The sequence below is a fragment of the Oryx dammah genome, unplaced genomic scaffold (assembly GCF_014754425.2).
Source record: "Oryx dammah isolate SB20612 unplaced genomic scaffold, SCBI_Odam_1.1 HiC_scaffold_2, whole genome shotgun sequence".
Taxonomy (NCBI): domain Eukaryota; kingdom Metazoa; phylum Chordata; class Mammalia; order Artiodactyla; family Bovidae; genus Oryx; species Oryx dammah.
This window is the reverse complement of record NW_024070186.1, coordinates 39,073,921-39,089,328: the sequence shown is the minus strand read 5'-3', so window position 1 is coordinate 39,089,328 and position 15,408 is coordinate 39,073,921. Positions and strand designations below refer to the sequence as shown.

Sequence of the window (15,408 nt, the reverse complement as noted above, 5' to 3'; positions counted from 1 at the left end):
CAGGGATGTAAAGGTATGGAAGATGTGGGATTTGGGGCTGCTATGATAGTTAGGCACACCTTAGAAAGGTAAAAAAATAAACTTCTTGACCTGTTAAGATCCCTGTTAGGAACAAGAGGTTTGTCAGATGGAAATTTGGTGGTTGGGTTGTGATGGTTTATGATTTTATAGTAATGTAAATTTACACTTTGGGGTAACTAATTAGAAAGCAGTGACTAGACTTGTGAAACCCTCACTGAAGGAACCTGAGTAGGTAAGGGGATGTGTCTGTGGTAGAGGTGTGGGTAGGGAGGAGAAGGCAGTAGTTGTGCTGTGTTGCTTAATCCCGCAGTTGTGTCCAACTCTTTCAGACTCTGTCCATGGGGGATTCTCCAGGCAAGAATACTGGGGTGTGGGTTCCCATGCCCTCCTGCAGGGGATCTTTCCAACCCAGGGATCGAATCCCAGGTCTCCTGCATTGCAGGCAGATTATTTACCTCCTGCGCCACCAGAGAGGACACTAGACGGCAACTTTATCACTAAAATAATGAATGAAACTAGTCATTGGCCCCCTTCCCATAATTTCATTAGAAAAGCACTTATGAAAATATATACGTGTATCTTTGCTTTGTACTTTTCTAGGAATTTAACCTAAAGAAGTGGAGCTATATAAATTTGTATAGCAGAATGTCACTCCCACAGTGTTACTTAGAATAAACTTGGAAAGCTACAAGATTTGACTTTCAGGGTTATGAGTTGAATAAATGACTATGTTCAGAAGATAAAATAGTCATTGAAGAATTACATAAGACAGTGCTCACCAATGAATTTTATATAATGGGATAAATATGTGTCATATATAATGTATTTTACATATGGATTTCTGAAGGCAAACATTTTTCTCTGGTAAGTTGCTAGGTAACTACTTTTATAATCAGAAGATTTTTAAATTAGGAAGATATTTTTTAGTGGAAATGGGATTTTATTCAGTGGCCTTTAAAAAAAAGCTGTGTAATTATACCATAGAGAAATCATAAAAGATTTCAAGTGACTATTAGAACTAGTAACAGTCCTAGATAGTGCTGTTAAGTATACCTATTTGTAACAACTGAGAGTTTATAGAGTTTCAAAAGAAAATTATTTTTGCCTCAGAAAAATTCCTAACAAATTTGAAGGAACCAAGTCCTTGACTTGAATTTGTGGATTAAAGGCTGAGGGAATATAATATCTAATACACTTAACAGTGATTAACTTTTTCCCTTTAAAAAATTATATTTTAGGTATGATCTTTTTATTCAGTAATTATAAAAACGATTATGTTCTGGACACTGAGCTAAGTGTTTGGACCTTACACCCTACCTTAGGATAAATGAATTACACAAATGACCAGACAGGTTTGGAAAAGTTAGGATCAAACAGGTGTGTCAAATTCCATAGCACTGTTTTAACTACCATAGTAAACTGATAATTCTGTTTCTCAGGTCTTATTTTTATTTCTGTGGGGTAGGGGTGGGAGAATAATGAAGAATTCAATTTTTTATTTTCCTAAGTGGAAATACTCATTTTTTGTTGTTATAAGAATTTTTTTTAAAGCAGTTCAAGAAGTGAAATTTCCCTCAATAGTGTTACATTTTTTAAAAATGTATTAAATTTTTTTACAATAGAAGGCTAACAACTATTCTCTAATATGCTTCTGTTCACTATTAATTTCCCATGTTAATACAGATAAATCTAGCTATTTACCCTCTTGGGACTGTACAGCAGTCTACTGTAAAGATGTACCATAATTATAAGAAGGTACCATAATGTACACTGTTGTTGGAATGATTTGGTCTGCAGTTTTGGGGGGATTCCCTAATTGCTTGTGAGCAGTTACTTTGTATAAAATCCTAAGGTAATGTGTGTTTATCTGCCCTAAATTACCTTAATCATTATAACTTTAAAAAACACTGTGCACATAAATAAGTTTAATGTGGGTAATACTACAGGAGAACAAACAAAGTGGAAAATGTGTTTATTAACATTCAAACTCCCTTCATACAAGGCCATATAAAAATTCTTAGCATTTTGATTATACATATAAGCCTATATTTTCTACATAGTTAACAATAATGTGTAATTTAGCTTTTCATAATACGTTGTTTTAAATACATCATTAGTTCTGTTAAACATAAGCAACATTTTCAAATCCAATACTTGAACAGTTTCCTCTGTACATAGTTTAGCAGGGCTAATAAGCATAGAATGCTCTTTATTAAGAGGTATATAATCTGAGCATTAACAATTACTGAAGTTTGGTATTTTTATACAGCATTTTGTTTATGTTTTGATCACACAGAATCCTTAAGGATACTGAAATTCAGTAAGTAAAGTCAGAGACATTACTTCGGCTGATAAATGAAGTTCATACATGACACTATAGTATTAAAAGCCTTAAAAATAAAAAACATTTTGCAAACTGCCCTAGTACTGACTGTTCCTATCAGGGTAAGACTACTTGGCAATAGAAAGGAAAAAGCTTTGAGTTTCTCTGTGGTGCTGATAGTCGCCTCTTGCTAATTATGGCAATTTGGGCAAATACCAGAACAAGCATATTCCAGCTCAACAACTCTAGGTAACTTTATGGAGATGGGAGTTGGCTCAGCTCATGCTTGGTGGCCACAGCACTGACCCTGTGTGTAAGAACATGAAACGTGTGCATACTGTGATCTAGGTCTTAATTGCAAGCTATACTGAGGAATCTCTTTTGATGTTTTGGCTATGTTTCATTCCAAAAGAGTTGATTTGATGCTTGAGTTACAGCACCAGTCTATTATTAGTGAAATGAAGTACACTCCTGTGGATATACCAGATCAAAACAACCTGTTTCAGTAATCTTGATTAACCTGTAGAATAAAAAATAAATTATCTCTACAGAAATCTCTGAAGGGAGCAAAAAAGAAAAATCAAACTATATGCCTAAATAAACATTTTAAAAGGAAGTAACCCAGTATCCTCTGAAGGTCAAACAGTATTTGCTATGTTGTAATCCCGTTCACCATTAGGCTGCAGCTGGACCACAACACTATGTTCACTGATTTCGTTTTCTACATCACTGCTGTCGGTATCATTGTCATCTTCCTCGTAGTCTGAAGATTCGGTCATGTTCTGATGTGAGCGGGATTCCGACAAAGCCCCAAACGACTGCGTGCTGGCAGAAGCCAAAGGTCTGAGTAAAGGGGTGTGTTCTGACACTTCATTTTCTTCTTGACTACTATCTGTGTCAGAGTCTGAATCGCCTTGAGAAGGAACAACTTTTTGCTTGCAGACTGGACAGGTTTTTTTGGTCTTAGTTAGCCAAGGATCTACACACTTGCAGTGATAAGCTGTTGAAGCAAAATACACATCTTTGAGATAGTACACTTTTGTTGAGAACATCATCTCCTGCTATAGTTATTCATGTTCTGATCAGTATGCATCATATATGGATGAGACAAACGTTTGTAAACTTTTATAAATCTTCATCCTTTAATAAGAGCTTATGATGTGCTAGTAACTATTTTCTGTCTAATACTGAACCTAAGTACAAATTAATGTATAAATTCAAAGCAGAATGTAATTATTCATACCATGGGAACAGGGAAGGATTCTGAGTTTGTCTCCATCTTCATATTCATCCAAACAAATGGCACATACATCATATTCATCTCCTATGACAGAAATAATAAAATTAATTAAAAGATCCCTTTTTAATTCCTTACTGTTGAACTTACGACCTTTATTTTTAAAAAAGACAGTCACTGCCTATCTCACACACAGGGCAACCACATCGGGAAGCATGTTAGGATAAAGCCATTGTCTGGATAGATAGGTGGGAAGAACATAACACATACTGAAAAGAATAATAGTTCCAACTGAAAGAATCCCTTTAACATCTGTAGTCATTTAAGCACATTTAGAAGTCCTAAATAGAAAGTTTTAATGAAAATTTTTGTTCAGTATCTTGAATGTGGTTACTGTAGTATCACTTATCAAATACATTCTGTAACAAATACAGGGTTCTATTATAACCTCCTGTTCTGAGATTTAGTGAGACTGATTTTACCTATCTCCAACTATTAAAATACTAAAGGACTCCAACATATCTATAATTATCTGTAATTACACAGATCCATTTACCTGGGCTTTGAGGATAGTTCCAATACATTAAGGAATTCAATCATGCTGATTTCTCATACAAATCAAACTTTCGGTCTTACGGCTTTGTGAAAATGCCCATTAAAAACAGATTCAGTTAATATAACTGAACAGGATTGAACCAGTCTGAAGCCGTACCACAGCTCTAAGCCTCATTTTACTAAGGTAGAAAGGTTATCCTGCATTATCCAAGTGGGCCCATTGTACACAAGGGTCCCTAAAAGTGTGAGGAGGATGTTTTTCTAGTTCAGAGTCAGAGGGGGAGATGTGACTATGTCAGAGAGAGACAATATTACTGGCTTTGAAGACAGGAGGGGAGGAGGATCATAAGCCAAAGAACATGGTGGCCTCTAGAAGCTGGAAAAGGCAAATAAATGGATTCCCCCACTAGAGCCGTCAGAAAAGAATGTTTGACTTTAGCTCATGAGGCCTGTCAGACTTCAAACCTACAAAACGGAAATAATAAATGTGTGCTGTTTTAAGCCACTAAGTTTGTGGCTTTACATCTGTCACCACAGCAATAAGAAATAAGTAGTAGTAGGGTTAGCCTGCAAGTTAAAGTGGCTCAGTCATCTCCGACTTTGCAACCCTATGGACTGTACAGTCCATGGAATTCTCCAAGCCAGAACACTGGAGTGGGTAGCCTTCCCCTTATCCAGCGGATCTTCCCTACCCAGGGTTTTCTGCATTGAAGGCGGATTCTTCACCAGCTGAGCTTATCAGGGGGTTAGGCTAGACATACGGAATTGATGCTTTCAAGTGTTTGAAGTGATAGGTTTATTATTGATCGCCCATATTTTCTAGGCACAGTACTTACTTTGATAACTGGTCAACATTGAAAGGTGTAATTTGTGATCATGGACCAGAACGGAGCCTAGTGTTCTGTAGAGAATTAACCCCATGGTGTGTGTGATGAAATGGTAAATCACATTCTGACTTTTATTTATTACCTACGTAACCAACCATGTGCAAGATGCCATCTCTATGTTTCAGTATTCTCAAAAGCAAAACAAAAATACTTACATACTATGATATTGCATTGTTGTGGATTAAAAGAGAATGCAAGTAGAGTGTCTGGCACAAACAGGACTTCTTAGCCAGTCTCCACCTGATAAAACTGACCTGGTAGGCATACTGGCTTGTGAAGGCTGTGACTAGGAATCTGCTCTCTGATATCCCCACGTGATTCTGTTAGTAGCAAAGAGCTAGTGGCAATGGTCAGTGAACCTGTTGGCTCTACCTGGGGTAATTATGTAATTTAAGTATTCAGCAGCCCTTGAGCTGTGAGTGTATACGACTTCAGGTTTTATTTGAAAGCTGTGAGTGTATATGACTTCTGGTTTTATTTGAAAGCTAGGTTTGGTAGACACTTGATAAAAGTGTTCCCCCAACCCCTCTCCAGTCAAAATGTGATTAAATGTGGTATGGGTGAGAAACCTAAAAAACAGACAAGGTTATATATCAATAAAAAAACAAAAAGGTAAATCAAATTTCTGTCCCGTTTTAAAAGACACAAAATTAAAAATGGTAGAAAATGTATTATATGACAACTTAGAAATCCAGCCAGTGTATTCATATTCAAGATAATGGCCCAACATCAACAATTATTAAATGGTTTTATATTTAAATTAAAGATAAAGGCATTTATATATTTTTGAAAATTATTTTCAACCTTAGCGGATTTTAAAAATTAACCAATTTGTCCAGTGATTCTGGTAGCATGAGATAAAGGGGCTATAACAAGTGCCAACAGCTGTCAGCTTTGTTATTGTCAGCACCGTGCTAGAAAGTTCCATTGCTTATAAACCAGTCGTTCTCAACCAGGGGATAATTTTGTTCCCTTGCCCCTAGGGATATTCGGTGATATCTGGAGACATCTTTGGTGTTCACAATTGGGAGTTGTTACTGCTGTCATCTAGTAGATCAGGGAGGCTATTAAATATCCTATAATGCTGTAGTGAAAGTGACTGTTAGTCGCCCAGTCATGTCCTATTCTTTGCGACCATATGGACTGCAGTCCACCAGGCTCCTCTGTCCATGGGATTCTCTAGGCAAGAATACTGGAGTTAGGTTGCCATTTCCTGCTCCAGGGGATCTTCCTGATCCAGGGATTGAACCTGGGTCTCCTGCACTGCAGGCAAGATTTTTTCTGTCTGAGCCACCAGGGAAGTCCATAATGCTCTAGACAGCCCCTCAAAGAATTTTCCCACATAAAATGCCAACAGTGAGAGGGCTGAGAGAACCTGATATAAACACCCCTCCAGGCTTTCTCAAAGACTGCTAATTCACTAATGGATGGATGTTCAGAAGCTGCAGGAGGGGTGAGATTCATGTCTGTTATGTGCGACCATATGGAAACACTTTTACCTGGATTGTTATATGATTGTTATTTAAATGTTTCAGAAAATTTTCAAGAAGACAGTTAAAATCTCATCAATCTAGGAATGTTATAATAATACGTAAGTGGACAAAACTTTGATTTTCCCCTCTAAACCTGTTTCTCCCTAGTTTTTCCCTCAAACCTTGGATCATCAGATACAGCAAAGGCACCGACCTATCAGAACAGAAAACCCACAAGACTTAAGGCAGCCACTGCAGTAGCATCCACTGATTATCAGGCCTGGGCACGTCCTTGATGCCTCTTTCCCTTAGAGCTTAGATTCAACATCACCATGTCCTATACACTTTTTTCTGTAAAACATCTTCAGTTGGTCTCTCCGATTCCTCAATTACACTAATCCATTAGCCTTGATTACTAGAAGAGCCTCTTCTTTTCCTGTCCTATATGGTTTTTCTCCATAGCAGCCAAAGTGGTATTTTAAAAACATAAACAGTCCCCCATCTCACTTAGAATAAAATCTGAGCTCTTTGTCATGGCCTTCATATAGCTGAATATGATCTGATATACAGACTGGTCATCTCACATCACTCTATCCCCTTTCATTCACACTTCAGTCACACTGGCCTTCTTTCAGTCTTGAACAAAATAATAGAAATTGCAATTTCTAAAGATGACTTAAAAATGAACTAGTTGTTGACAAAATGAAAAGACAACTACTGAATGGGAGAAAATACTTGGAAATGATTTGACTGACAAGGTGTTGACATCCAAAATATATAAACAGATAAAATATATCAAAACAACATGAGACCTAAACAGATATTTTTCCAAAAAAAGACATACAGATGATCAACATCACTAAACATCAGAGAAACTCAAATGAAAACCACAATAAGATCACTTCACACCTTTTAGAATGGCTATCATCAGAAAGACCAAAAATACTGGCAAGGATGGGGAGAAAAGGAAACCCTTGTACATTGCTGGTGTGAATGTAAGCTGGTACAGCCACTGTGGAAGACAGTATAGAGATTCCTCAACAAACTAAAAACAGACCTACCATATGGTCCAGCAGTGTTCCACTCCTGGGTATACATCCAAAACAACATTAATTCAGAAAGCACAGCCCATGTTCACAGCAGCATTATTTACAATAGCCAAGATAAGGGAGCAACTGGTCCGTCAACAGATCAATGGATAAAGCAGATGTAGTACATATATTCCACTATGTGTGTGTATATATTCCATAGTGTATATATATACACAATGAGATACCACTCAGTTATAAAAAAGAATGAAACTTTGCCATTTGCAACAACATGGATGGACTTGGAAGATATGCTTAGTGAACTACATCAGAGAAAGACAAATACTGTGTGATATACTTGTATATAGAATCTAAAAAATAAACTAATAACAAAAAGTGAGTCATGGATATACAGAACAAACGAATGGTTATCAGTGGAGAGAGGGTAGGGGAGGGGGTGAAAGGGTAGAGGATTAACAGGTACAAACTACTAGGTATAAAATAAATAAGCTACAAGAATATACTGTATAGCACAAAGGATATAGCCAGTATTTTAAAATAACTATAAATGGAGTATAACCTTTAAAAAGTGAGAGTCATTATATTGTACACCTGACAGTTATATGATACTATAAATAAAATAGACCTCAATCAAAAAATAAGTTTACTTGACATAATCTAGTCATATACAAAAATTGATGCCAACCATAACTGTTTAATTTTATAACACACTAGTCCACCTTAAGTCAGCTAGATAGGTTTCCTCAAAGAGAATGAATGTTTAGAGCTAAACACATGCCATTTTCATGAGAAAAGAATATATATTTTAAATAATATGTCCAGGGAAGATACAGCATTGAATCCATGAGCTTCAAATCAAAACTTACTGTTCTTATAAAGAAAATGCCTTGCCACGCATTCCCTGCTTTGCCAGTAAAGGAAACAATGGCAGCTCTTTGTAGCAAATTTAAATAAATAAATCTTTTGTTTTTCCCTCCTCCATACCTGTTCCTAAGAAATGTGAACAGAAGACAAACTGGATAAAATATTTCATAAGCCAGATTTCCTTAAGAATTATTCCTGATTATATTTAAACCCTGAGCAAAGGAACAAGTATTTACTTTTAAGGTTGTATTAAAGACAGTTAGGGCTTCCCAGTTAGTTCAGCTGGTAAAGAATCCACCTGCAGTGTAGGAGACCCCAGTTCAATCCCCAGGTTAGGAAGATCCCCTGGAGAAGGGACAGGCTACCCACTCCAGTATTCTTCGCTGGAGAATTCCATGGACAGAGGAGTCCGGCAGGCTACAGTCCATGGGGTTGCAAAGAGTCAGACACGACTGAGTGATTTCACTTCAAAGGCAGTTAAATAGTAATAAAAAATAAGGATGTCTTCATAAATAGATATAAGAAAAATTTTTTTAAATACTGCCCCACTGTTTTGTGATCTGCTATAAATGTCACACTCCATTTTTGCAATCTCTGAAATAAAATCTTCGTCCTTCTAAACATGATTAGAAAATTTCAGTGATTAAGCTACAGAGAAAAAATGTTGGTAACTTAAAACTTCAAATATAAAACCCACTTTTTCATCCTTTCCGTCTCAGGGATTTGCCTCCTTCACACACTAATGGGGTAGGGAGACAGCTCCCATGGAGACTGCCTTAAATGCTTAGTTGAGAGACTATTAAGGGAAAACATAAGGATTTTTCATTTGCTATGAAACATGGTATGTGGTAACCAGTGTTTATGGTTATAGAAAATGCATCAATTGATGCAGGAAACTCAGGAAACCACAATGTCAACTGAAGAGGTATTTTTGAGGACAATAGTGAATAATGAAATTTATAAGGAAGTTGGCTGCTTCAAAAGCAAGAAAATAACTAATAAAAGGCTATTATTATTTTGTATGTGCTAGTGATGGTTTAGTTGCTAAGTCGTGTTCAACTCTTGGCAACCCCATGGACTGTAGTCTGCCAGGCTCCTCTGTCCTCGGGATTTTCCAGGCAAGAATACTGGAGTGGGTTGCCATGTCCCCTCCAGGGAATCTTCCCCACCTAGGAATTGAACCTGGGTTTACTGCATTGCAGGTGGATTCCTTACCAACTGAGCTACCAGAGAAGCCCTTATATGTGCTGCTGCTGCTGCTGCTAAGTCGCTTCAGTCATGTCCGACTCTGGGCCACTCCAGAGACGGCAGCCCACAAGGCACCCCCGTCCCTGGGATTCTCCAGGCAAGAACACTGGAGTGGGTTGCCACTTCCTTCTCCAACGCATGAAAGTGAAAAGTGAAAGTGAAGTCGCTCAGTCGTGTCCGACTCCTAGCAACCCCATCGACTGCAGCCCACCAGGCTCCTCCGTCCATGGGATTTTCCAGGCAAGAGTACTGGAGTGGGTTGCCATTGCCTTCTCTGCTTATATGTGCTAGAAATAGCTAAATCAATATTTTAAATATTTAAATGTTACTCAGCATAAACATTCTGAACAAGCGACAAAGATGAAGAACACCAAGACAGGAAGATTTAAGATGATCTTGTCCCCACAATACCATAAATGAATGAGAGTGCTGACTAACCTTTACAGACATTTTACCTGTGCCACAGCCTCAAGTTGCTAATTTCTGTGGGTTTGATTACAAGTGTCTATGAAATACTTCTAAATGCCAAATTCTTTTTTTGTTTGTTGGCAAATATTTCCTACATTTCCTAAATGTTACAGATTCCCCTAACATAAACATGAACAGTTCTTTTCAGTCGCTCAGTCATGTCTGACTCTTTGCAGCCCCATGGACTACAGCACGCCAGGCTTTCCTGTCCATCACCAACTCTCAGAGCTTGTTCAAACTCATGTTCATTGAGACGGTGATGGCATCCAACCTTCTCATCCTCTGTCGTCCCCTTCTCCTCCTGCCTTCCAATCTTTCCCAACATTGTAATCTTTTTCAATGAGTGAGTTCTTCACATCAGGTGGCCAAAGTATTGGAGTTTCAGCATCAGGCCTTCCAATGAATACTTGGGACTGATTTAAGATTGACTGGTTTCATCTCCTTGCAGTCCAAGGGACTCTCAAGAGTCTTCTCCAACACCACAGTTCAAAAGCATCAATTCTCTGGCGCTCAGCCTTCTTTATGGTCCAACTCTCACCTCCATACATGACTACTGGAAAAACCATAGCTTTGACTTGATGGTAATGTCTCTGCTTTTTAATATGCTGTCTAGGTTGATCATAACTTTCCTTCCAAGGAGCAAGCGTCTTTTAATTTCATGGCTGCAGTCACCATCTGCAGTGGTTTTGGAGTCCAAGAAAGTAAAGTCTGTCACTGTTTTCATTGTTTCCCCATCTATTTGCCATGAAGTGATGGGACTAGATGCCATGATCTTCGTTTTCTGAATGTTGAATTTAAACCAGCTTTTTCATTCTCCTCTTTAACTTTCATCAAGAGGCTCTTTAGTTCTTCTTCACTTTCTGCCATAAGGGTGGTATCATCTGCATATCTGAGGTTATTGATATTTCTCCCAGGAATCCTGATTCCAGCTTGTGCTTCATCCGGCCTGGCATTTCACATGATGTACGCTGAATATAAGCAGGGTGACAATATACAGCCTTCATGTACTCCTTTCCCAATTTGGAACCAGTCTGCTGTTCTATGTCCGGTTCTACCTGTTGCTTCTTGACCTGTAGATTTCTCAGGAGGCAGGTAAGGTGGTCTGGTATTCCCAGCTCTCTCAGAATTTTCCACAATTTGTTGTGATCCACACAGTCAAAGGCTTTGGCATAGTCAATAAAGCAGTAGAGGTTTTTCTGGAATTCTGTTGCTTTTTCTGTGATCTAACGGATGTTGGCAATTTGATCTCTGGTTTCTCTGCCTTTTCTAAATCCAGCTTGAATATCTGAAGTTCACGGTTCACGTACTGTTGAAGCCTGGCTTGGAGAATTTTGAGCATTAATTTACTAGCGTGTGAGATGAGTGCGATTGTGCGGTAGTACGAGCATTCTTTGGCATTGCCTTTCTTTGGGATTGGAATGAAAACTGACCTTTTCCAGTCCCAAGGCCACTGCTGAGTTTTCCAAATATGCTGGCATATTGAGTGCAGCACTTTCACAACATCATCTTTGAGGATTTGAAACAGCTCAGCTGGAATTCCATCACCTCCACTAGCTTTGTTCATAGTGATGCTTCCTAAGGCTCACTTGACTTCACATTCCAGCATGTCTGGCTCTAGGTGAGTGATCACAGCATCATGGTTACCTGGGTCATGAAGATCTTTTTTGTACAGTTCTTCTGTGTATTCTTGCCACCTGAATGTTTCTACTATATTCTAAACCTGTAAGAGTTCTTTTAGGACTTCAAGTTTTGGTACTATGACTTATTAGACTGATGAACCCACAGAAGTATTCTAACTTCCTTTCATGTTTTCAAATACAGTTGCACCTACAACTATGAAAAACTGCAGTAATTAGGATTTTTTTTTCTTTCTAACATCCATGTATGCTTTGTCAAAACCATTAGAATACAGTAATATGCATAACAAATATAACTCTTTTTACTTTAGATGTTAAATTTCTTGATGACCAAAATATTCTAAAACAAAAATACAACTGGCTCCAACTTACGTTTACTGAGAAGGAAATGCAAGAGTCATTATTTATAAAGTTACACACTGTTAAGCTGCTTTTTATTTTTTCCATCATAAATGTTTAATGACTGAAGACAGATGACACTAATATTTTACTTATGATTATTATTTAAGGGGTTGTTGTGTTTTCATAGTAATTGCTGCCATTTGTTGAGCTGTTGCTATGTGCCAGGCACTGTTACAAGCATTTGCCACATCCTGATTTAAATCCCTCCACCCATCTTATGAAGTAGGTTTTTAGTCACATTTACACATGAAGGGATTGTGGAGAGGTAACTTGTACAAGGTCACACAGCCAATAAATGGATGATCTAGAATTTCAGCCCAGGTCTGTCAGACTCCAAAGTCCATGCATGGTCTGAACCATTATGCTCTATTGTCTTTAAGTTTCACATTTAAACAATCCCCTTTGATTCACAGTGTAAAAGGAGTTAAGAAATAGTCTTAAGCAGCCTCTTAATAGAAATTAAAATGTTTCCAATTCATAAACCAGAGAATTTTTTTCAGATTGCAGTACATGGACAGGGAATAAAGATTGTTTTTTAGTCTTGTCTTCCATGGTTTCATATTATTACAAATCTTTCAAGGATGCTACAAAATAGTAGCAATATTCTACAATTTTAATCAAGGGTCGAACACAACAAGGAAACAATCAAATGACTCTATTGAAGGAAACAGTATTTTGTGGGCAAGTTCTTTTGGGGGAAATGTATTAGTAAATTACTTCATTAATTAATTAATAAGAATAAAAATCATCATCTTAGAGACCATAAGGCTTCCCAGGTGGTGCAATGGTAAAGAATCCACCTGTTGATGCAAGAGACATGGATTTGATCCCTGGATCACAAAGATCCCCTGGAGCAGAAAATGGCAACCCACTCCAGTATTCTTTCCTGGAAAATTACAAGGACAGAGGAGCCTGGTGGGCTACAGTCTATTGGGTTGCAAGAGTTGGACACGACTGGCCAGCTGAGCACACACATGCACAGACTATAAATAAATCCATACAAGAAACTTAAATCCAAGCGTAGGCACTAATATTAGCTTTGACCAAACTCCATTTTGGGTAATTATTTTTCCCCCAAACCTAACTTTTCCCTGTATTTTAAATAGCCATTCTGTATTAGTGTTTATTGGTTCTAACTTGATTGCATTATGCGGATTAACTACAGTTACAGCCAAGATATTCTGAAACAGGAGCAAACAGATTTACAGATTTGCCATTATCCTAAAGTGAAAAACCAAAGTTAAAAGGGATTTTAGAATGGTAAATATTGTGCCAGACTTTGTAGTATTTAAAAATCACTTCTTTGTATTAAGTACTAAAGGTTTCTTTTTTTTTTTCATTACTACTTTTAAGGTGACTAGGAAATCAAGGTGGACAACACCCTTCCAGAGTCAACTTCAGCAAACTCAAATACTTCAGTATTCTAATCCAATAATTATTTTTCTTTTCCTTCAGTTCAGTCACTCAGTCATGTCTGACTCTTTGCAACCCCATGAACCGCAGCACGCCAGGCCTCCCTGTCCATCACCAACTCCCGGAGTTTATCCAAACTCATGTCCATTGAGTCAGTGATGCCATCTAACCATCTCATCCTCTGTTATCCCCTTCTCCTCCTGCCCTCAATCTTTCCCAACATCAGGGTCTTTTCAAATGAGTCAGCTCTTCACATCAGGTGGCCAAAATATTGGAGTTTCAGCTTCAACATCAGTCCTTCCAATGAATACCCAGGACTGATTTCCTTTAAGATGGACTGGTTGGATCTCCTTGCAGTCCAAGGGACTCTCAAGAATCTTCTCTAAGACCACAGTTCAAAAGCATCAATTCTTCGGCACTCAGCTTTCTTTATAGTCCAACTCTCACATCCATACATGACCACGGGAAAAACTATAGCCTTGACCAGACGGACCTTTGTTGACACAGTAATGTCTCTGCTTTCTAATATGCTGTCTAGGTTGGTCATAACTTTCCTTCCAAGGAGTAAGCATCTTTTAATTTCATGGCTGCAATCACCATCTGCAGTGATTTTGGAGCCCCCCAAAATAAAGTCAGCCACTATTCCCACTGTTTCCCCATCTATTTGCCATGAAGTGATGGGACTGGATGCCATGATCTTAGTTTTCTGAATGTTGAGCTTTAAGCCACTCTCCTCAAGGAATTAAATGAGAAATTTGAGCAGCCTTTGGTATACCTGAAACTTGAAGTGGAGGAAGCAACAGGACACATTATTTTTGCTTAAAGCAGAATTCCTTCTAGATGACTTCTGCCTGCTGACCAGATTGAGCTAGTTTTTATTATCACTCTCAGTGTAGTAAAAATGACTATAAAAAATCATACATAAAATTTCCTCCTAAAAAGTATGTACAAGTTTGGTAAGAAAACACTGAGACCCTAAAAGAAATGTCAACAAAGGACAAGACAGGTTATAAAGGCAGAAATATAAACAGGTAATTTACTTTGTTAATGGAAAATATGATAAAATGAGTATGCTGGTAGACTTGAACCATTAGAAAATTAGTTTTTTCTCAAAAATGTTCTGTCTCTTTGACACAGTGAATTGAGTTGGTGAGGGTTAAGTACAACTAGGGGTTGGGGGAAGATTAGAGAAGGGGGAAGAGGTAGAGTAAAGCTAGAAGGCAATTTATTTCATTTTGAAGTGGTAGTGATTGCAAAGGAAAGACAGGCTTGGATAGTATTTACAATTGTAATGTTTGTAGTCAAAAGCCTGCTACTTACCTAGCTATGCACACTCAGGTAATTTACTTGACAATTCTGAGTCTCATTTTCTTTTTCTATTAAATTGTCATGACAGTACTTTTCTAATTGTGCCGCTCTGAGAACTAAATGAGATAAATTATGCAAGGTACATGGTTTGCTTTTATACTATATAATAGGTGTATTATATGCTTATAAGATTAAAATAGAAAATTATCAATGTTTTAATTGGGTACAGTGTCCATCCCAATCCAATTTATTACTGCTTAACTCATTTGGTATAAATGACACTGACTTCTTCAGTGAGAAGTTAGTTAATAGACTGAAGGTATGGTTGTCTATAGCAATCACATCTACAGGCAAATGATAAAGGTCAACAGTGCCATGCTATAAATCAACCTGACCAACTCTCTCAATCCCCTTCAGTCTGTCTCAAGACTACAGTGCAGACCTTGGGCGGAAAATAATAAAACAGTTCATTTTTAAGTAACTCAGGAAAATGGTGATCGCTGAGGAGCCACAGCCATTACAGT

The 15,408-nt window shown here is 37.8% G+C and overlaps 1 protein-coding gene across 6 annotated transcripts in view; it reads right to left on the bottom strand.

Annotated features, from left to right (window-relative positions):
• Nucleotides 1-1,969: 1,969 nt before the first annotated feature.
• The window catches only part of RNF13 (ring finger protein 13), a 121,044-nt gene continuing 107,605 nt past the window's right edge, over nt 1,970-15,408 (bottom strand). For all 6 annotated transcript variants that reach the window (XM_040234681.1, XM_040234713.1, XM_040234690.1 and 3 more), the window contains 2 exons: nt 3,588-3,668; nt 1,970-3,344 (listed from right to left, as the gene is read on the bottom strand). In XM_040234681.1, the coding sequence (XP_040090615.1) occupies nt 2,983-3,344; nt 3,588-3,668 (443 nt within the window). In that variant the 3' untranslated portion in view covers nt 1,970-2,982. The remainder of the gene's footprint in view (nt 3,345-3,587; nt 3,669-15,408) is intronic.